At 39.0% G+C, this 7785-nt stretch overlaps 1 protein-coding gene across 6 annotated transcripts in view; it reads right to left on the reverse strand.

The window, feature by feature from the left end:
- The window catches only part of LOC106878085 (mitogen-activated protein kinase kinase kinase 4), a 309575-nt gene that overhangs the window by 92267 nt on the left and 209523 nt on the right, over positions 1–7785 (reverse strand). For all 6 annotated transcript variants that reach the window (XM_052978397.1, XM_052978400.1, XM_052978396.1 and 3 more), the window contains one exon: positions 4578–4711. In XM_052978397.1, coding sequence (XP_052834357.1) covers positions 4578–4711 — 134 coding nt within the window. The remainder of the gene's footprint in view (positions 1–4577; positions 4712–7785) is intronic.

Genomic DNA, 7785 nt, shown 5'->3' on the forward strand with positions numbered 1-7785 from the left:
TATATATATATATATATATATATGTGTGTGTGTGTGTATGTGTGTGTATATGTTTGTGTGTCTGTGTTTGTCCCCCTCATCATCGCTTGACAACCAATGGTGGTGTGTTTACGTCCCCATAATTTAGCAGTTCAGCAAAAGAGACCGACAGAATAAGTACTAGGTTTACAAAGAATAAGTCCTGGGGTTAATTTGCTCGACCAAAGGCGGTGCTCCAGCATGGCTGCAGTCAAATGACTGAAACAAGTAAAAGAGTATACTAAAAGAATATAGAGAAAATAGTCATTGTGAGTGGAAGATGTGCAGGTACAATAAATACTAGGAATGTACAGAAAATAGATTTTGTCAAATGATAGGGGCATATTTAGGTGACTAAGACAGCAGTGGAGGAGGATGCTTGAATAAAAATGGCTAGGGAAAATTCAGAGAGCTTCTACCTTTGTTAGTAAATGAAGGGTCTCTTCATCAGAGTGAAAGGCAAACTGTATGATGCCTATGTGCAAACAGCCATGCTACATAACATTAAAACATGGGCTGTGACTGAACAAGATATGTGAAGGCTTGAAAGAAATGAAGCTAATATGCTTCACTGGATGTGCAATGTCAGTGTGCATCTATGACAGAGTGTAAGTGTCTTCAGAGAAAAATTGGGTATAGAAGGCATCAGATGTAGTGTGCAAAAGAGTAGACTGCACTGATATGGTCATGTGATGCATACAGATGAAGATGGTTGTGTAAAAAAGTACCTAAGGAGGGAACATGTGGAAGTGGTAGACCCAGGAAGGTGTGGAATGAAGTGGTGAAATATGATCTTTGGTTGTTGAGTTTCATGGAGGTGACAAGTGGCTGAGACTTCTAGCAATTTGCTGTGTCTCAGAAGACATGTAAAGCTAAGTGAAATCATGGGCATAGTCAGTGTCGATGACATATAAAAGACACCCGTGACAGTGACAAATAAAAGGTACCCATGCCAGTGGCATGTAAAAAGCACCCATGTTGGTGACACGTAAAAGGCACCTATACCGGTGACACATAAAAGGCACCAGTGCTGGTAACATGTAAAAGGCACCCATGCGGGTGAAATGTAAAAGGCACTTGTACCAGTGATGCATAAAGACAAAACCCATGCTAGTAATATGTAAAAGATACCCATACTGGTAACATCCAACTGTAGCCAGGTGCAGCTCTCCATCTTACTAGCTCAAGTCAAACCATCTAACCCATGATGATGATGATGATATATCAGGTCATTAAGAATGAAATGTCCAATTTTCTTATGCACCAAGTTTGACAGTCATTAACTCTAATGTTTTATCCCGACAAGTCTTTGTTTAACAACACTGAAGAGTAACATAATCAGTTTTCGAAATGCAATTCAAGAAGATAAATTTAGGAAAAATTTTTTAAAAAAGTAAAAGTTTCAAAAAAAATGTGGCTATGTGGTAAGTAGCTTGCTTACCAATCACATGGTCCCAGGTTCAGTTCCACAGCGTAGCACTTTGGGCAAGTGTCTTCTACTATAGCCTCAGGCTAACCAAACCTTTGTGAGTGGATTTGGTAGATGGAAACTGAAAGAAGCCCATCATATATATATATATATATATATATATATATATATATACATATGTACGTTTGTGTGTCAGTGTTTTTCCCCCACCATCACTTGACAACCAATTTTGCTGTATGTCCCTGTAACTCCGAGATTCGGCAAAAGAGACTGATATAATAAGTACTAGGCTTGCAAAGAATAAGTCCTGGGGTGGATTTGTTTGACTAAAGGCGGTGCTTCAGCATGACTGCAGTCAAATGACTGAAACAAATAAAAGAATATGAATAAAACAAACATTAACCTAATTGGTGACACCAATGTGTTTGATTGGCCAGAAATGGAGGTTAGAACAGAAGCGAAGATAATATTGCTGACATTGAAGTTGAAAATCAGTTCATTATCAGATGTTTCCATTTCAGACAGTTGACTTTCAACATGTAATAAGAATTTGTCTAGAGTACCTTAAGTGATTTTACTCTTCTTGTCATCCAGAATAACTCTATAAAGAACAATTCCCATAATTCTAGCCAAGCACTCAACATTAAAATCCATCTCCTTGAAAAGGGTTAGTGAGTCCTCCATTAACCTCCTCTTGTTGTTACTGTTCATGAAACTTCATCAACTTTTCATTTGTGAGTGGTTGCTTGTCAGCATCAATGTGTGAAAATCATCTTTCAAATCCATGTTCTTTTGACAATGCCACCAATTCTTTGTTTACATCAGTAATGTCAAAACCTTTGAAATTGTTCACAAACTGGGGACACAGTTCCTTCCAAATGGCATTCATACATGTTTCTGATGCATCATTCATGCCGAGTTGATATAAAGAATGGACTTGCAAATATTGTATGTTTTCCAAAAGTTATAGAGTGTGATGCCTTCTTCCATTTCTGTTGCTTCATGGATACACACTTTTTATAGTTATGCTTGAAGTTAGAAATAATAGTCTGGTCCATAAGTGGCATGAGAGAGGTGGTGTTAGGGAGTAGGTATATGATGGAGATATTAAGATGAAAGTCAACAATGATTCCAAAATAGCCAAAGGGCATTGTCTAAAAAGGATTTTGAATAGAATTTACTTCTCTTTACAGTACTTCTCAACTGCTGGAACAAAACGATTGAAAAACCAATCTTCAAAAATTATAACATTTACCCAATGCTTGGTATTTGACATCTGCATAAATAGGATTGATGCCTTTGGAATGTTCTAATATTTTCTTGGATTTGTTGCATGATAAACTAAGAGAGGCTTTAACTTGCAGTCTCCTCAGTAACTACCTCTCAACATAAGAGTTAGGTAATCTTTACAGCACAAACTTTTCCTTCTTAGCTATAAAGGACTGGTCAAGCATTCTTTTTCAGAAAAGCCTGGTCTCATCAGTTTTAAAAGTTTGCTGGGGAACAAAGCCATCGAGCCCAATAACTTTTACCAATGTTACAAGAAACTTGGCTACTGTATCTACTGACACACTTTAACCATGGACCTTAATGTTATTAAGGTTGTGTCACTGCTTGAATCACATAATCCATCTTGGACTGGCCTTGAAATCCACTGTTGCATCATCAGGATACCTCTTCTTAAGGTCATTCAAAACAAAAGTGATTTCTTTTGAATTATCACAGAATGGAGAAAGTTCAGAGAGCTTTTACCTCTGTTGACAACCAAAGGTCTCTTTCTTGGATTGAAGGGAAGATTGTATGATGCATGTGTACGAATTGCAACACTACATGATAATGATATATGGGTCCTGAATGCGGAGGGCATGCAAAGGTTGGAAAGGAACAAAGCTGGTATGCTCGCTGGATGTGCGATGTCAGTGTGCATGTGCAACAGAGCATAAGAGAAATTATATGCAAGGAGCAAGAGAGGAGACTGCACTGGTATGGTCATGTGATGTGAATGGATGAGGACAGTTGCACAAAGAAGTGCAAATCACTTAAAATGGAGGGAAGTTGTGAAAAAGGGAGACTCAGGAAGACATGGAATGAAGTAATGGAGGCCGATCTCAAAATGCTGAGCCTTATGAAGGAGACAACTGAGATATGTGGCACATTGCTGTACTCAAGAAAACCTGTCCACCACAACAAAGTTGAGATCCTAAAACCAAAGTACCACATAAAAAGCATTGGTGTGGGTGCTGGTGCCATGTAAAAAGTATTGTGTGGGTGATAGTGCCATGTAAAAATCATTGTGCAGGTGCTGGTGACACGTAAAAAGCATTGTGTGGATGCCACTTAAAAAGCACTGGTTATGGTGTCATGTAAAAAACACCCAGTACACTGTGGAGTGGTTGACATTAGGAAGGGCATCCAACTATAGAAACCAAGCCAAAACAGACTATGGAACTTGGTGTAGCCCCTGGCCTTGCCAGTTCCTGTCATGCAGTCCAATCCATGCCAGCATGGGAAACAGACATTAAATATTGATGATGATGATGATGATGATGATGATGATGATGATGTTCATGCCAAAGTGAAAGCTATTCCACTTCTTCAATTATTTTACTTTTTGTTGGTGATTAAGGTGCTCCTCATTGCTGGAGCAGTATCTCAGCTGTGAGTTTAAATCCTTTCCATCGTGTAAATAATTGTAGATATCATCATTCAACTTAAGCCATAAGCGTACACTATCACTAACTGAAAAGATGGTAATCTTTTCAGTTTTTCATAGTATTTGATCATCGCCAACCTATCCTCCAAAAGATTAGTATGGTGCTCTGCTCCAGCAGGAGTACATTAAAAAGAATTTTTGTTGTAGCCTGTACTGGAATTCGTAAGATGATTCAATGAAAGATCTGTAGACAACCTAATTAGCCATCAATTTAATATTAGTTTACTGTTCCAATATTGGATTCTTCATTCTGACATACCTTTTAGCTTTTCTGCAACAGATTTTAATATGTTACTAAGTGTGAGAAAATAGGATTATATACACCTGATATGCTATAATTTCTTTCAAATTATACAAAAAAAAGTGTTCATTTTGGAAGGAAGACATTCCCAAACAAAATAAAAAACTAATACTTACGTTGGCCTTCGCCCTCGGCCCTTTTCCCATTTCTCAGAGATGAAATTCATCCATTCCCTTGCAAAACTAATCATACATTTCCCAAGTTCAATTTTCTGTTCATCTGATACAAGACGTTGTAGTTCTCGATGATACTATAAAGAGAACAAAAGGAACTGGCAACATATTACATTAAACTGCATTAGTGTTTTATGTATCTACAAAATTATAGTATAGAAAACAGAGCAAGGACATATATTAAGAAAGAGTAGTTGGGATGCTATTTCGATTTTACATTTTCTTCAATATTTTTAAGCATAAATGTCTAAACTGAGTGAATGCTAATAAGAGGATAAAGTTTTGAACTATTAGCCTTATTTCTAATCATTATGAGATACAAGACTGGATTTGAACTGTGGTGTACCAAGGCACCTCAAATTCAGTGGGCCCCCACATACACAAGAATAAAAATCTTGGAAAATTAAAAAATTTAAATCTCAAAACCCATCTATTGCATGTAATTGTATTTGACAAATTAGCAGAGAAAGTTTAAATAAATGACTGAAAATGTTGCTTTATAGATAAACTTTATGAAATTCAAATTTTTTTCTCACACTTCCACTTCTAGTGTTTGATTTTTCCTTCATTGTGAAAAGTACAATGACGGAGGGAAGAGGAGGTAAGATTTTTTCTTTCTTTAATGTGAGTTACAAATGTTTCAGAATGGAGAATACAATATGAATACGATTAATGACAAAAAATTACGAAAAAGAAAGATATATCATTTTAGTTGTTGTTGTTCCAAAGGCATGATGAGTGTGTGTGTGTGTGGCAGGGGAGACAAACATTTAAAAGGCATCGATTTTAAAAACTTTTGTTTTAAAAAGTTTCCATTGTTTTGCAATGCATGAAAAAAAAAAAAAGGGAAAATCCTGACAAAATTGAAGAAATTCCCATATATATGGGATAGCTATTCTGAAAAAACTCCATTTCTACATTAGATGACAACACATTTGCTCTGGTCTTCTCATAGGCCTTTGCAATGTCTAGAATGCCATATGCTCAAAGGATCTTCAACATTTTGTAATGGTTGCTGTCAAACTCGTTGCTGAAATCCGTGAAAGTTATAATGGCAGAACTCTTACCTCTGCTGGTGACAAAGGGCCTCTCACTCAGAGTGAAAGGCAAACTGTATGACGCATGTGTATGAACTGCCATGCTACATGGCAGTGAAACATGGGCCGTGACTGCTGAGGACATGCGTAAGCTCGCAAGGAATGAAGCCAGTATGCTCTGATGGATGTGTTGTGTCAGTGTGCATACTCGACAGAGTGTAAGTACCTTGAGAAAAAAGTTAGACCTAAGAAGCATCAGTTGTGGTTTGCAAGAGAGATGATTGCGCTGGTATGGTCATGTGGCGAGAATGGATGAGGATAGGTGTGTGAAAAAGTTCCACACCCTAGCGGTTGAGGGAACCTGTGAAAGAGGTAGACCCAGGAAGACCTGGGATGAGGTGGTGAAGCACGATCTTCGAACATTAGGCCTCACCGAGGTAATGACTTGTTACCGAGACCTTTGGAAATATGCAGTGTGAGAGAAGACCCAGCAAGCCAAGTGAGACCCATAATCCGAGGCCTCTGTCAGGGTGTAGCCAGCCCACTTATGCATACCTTTCCTTCATTGGACACTAAACTCTGTTTGCGAAGACCTATTGAGGCAAATGAAATCAATCCAAATTCGACGACTGGCACCCATGTCAACCCTCCTTCATTGGACACTAAACTCGGCTTGCGAAGACCTGTTGGGGCAAGTGAAATCGAAATCGTGATTGAACCAAATTCGATGACTGGTACCTGTGCCAGTGGAACGCTAAGAGCACTGTCTGAGTGTGATCATTGTCAGAGCAGCTGTCTGGCTTTCATGCCAGAGACATGTAAATAGCACCATTTGAGCGTGATCTTTACTCGCGTTGCCTTACTGGCACTTGTGCCGGTGGCACATGAAAAAACATTCGAGCGAGGTCATTGCCAGTGCCGCTGGACTGGCTCCTGTGCAGGTGGCACGTAAAAAACACCATTTTGAGCGTGGCCATTGCCAGTACCGCCTGACTGGCCCTTGTGCCAGTGGCATGTAAAAGCACCCACTACACTCTCGGAGTGGTTGGTGTTAGGAAGGTATCCAGCTGCAGAAACTCTGCCAGATCAGATTGGAGCCTGGTGCAGCCTTCTGGTTCACCAGTCCTCAGTCAAATCATCCAACCCATGCTAGCATGGAAGGCGGACATTAAATGATGCTGCTGCTGTTGATGATGATGTAGTGGTCTTGAGTTAACTCCTATGATATGCCTCAGGACCAAGATCTGAGATGTTGTGGATCTCCCTAGTCTAAATTCATTTTGATTTGGTCTCAGATGGCTATTAAGCACCTGTTGAATCCTGTTGAGGATCATTCAGTTGATGACTTTGAGTGAGATGTTGGACAGTGCAATTCCTCGGTAGTTAGTTTCCTGGCTTTGGGATTGGTATCAAGTCAATCTTGAACCACTGATCTGAACTTTGAAGAGTGCCAGTAGTAACCATCACAGATCTGGACTCCACAGATGATACAGCACTCATAACTAATAGTTAATTTACATTATTTACATTATCTACATTTGACGGATATTCGTCCTCATCTTGTTTGTTGTTAACACAACGTTTCGGCTGATATACCCTCCAGCCTTCGTCAGGTGTCTTGGGGAAATTTCGAACCTGGGTTCTCATTCCTATCGATGTTACTATTATTATTATTATTATATTATTATTATTATTAATCAGGTCGCTGCCGTGAATCGAACTCGGAACCTTGGGGTTAGTAGCCCGCGCTCTTAACCACTACGCCATATGCTGGAGGGTATATCAGCCGAAACGTTGTGTTAACAACAAACAAGATGAGGACGAATATCGTGGACACAATGAGCAATATTTACTGCACGTTTGACTTTGGGCAAAAAATATTTTCATAAATACTTTTACTTTTAGTTGTTTCAGTCATTTGACTGCGACTATGCTGGAGCACCACCTTTAGTCAAGAAAATCGTCCACAGGACTTATTCTTTGGAAGCCTAGTACTTATTCTATCGGTCTCTTTTGCCAAACAGCTAAGTTACGAGGATGTAAACACACCACCATCAGTTGTCAAGCGATGTTAAGGGGACAAACACAGACACACAAACACATACACATACATA

This window comes from Octopus bimaculoides, chromosome 2, assembly GCF_001194135.2.
Source record: "Octopus bimaculoides isolate UCB-OBI-ISO-001 chromosome 2, ASM119413v2, whole genome shotgun sequence".
Classification (NCBI taxonomy): domain Eukaryota; kingdom Metazoa; phylum Mollusca; class Cephalopoda; order Octopoda; family Octopodidae; genus Octopus; species Octopus bimaculoides.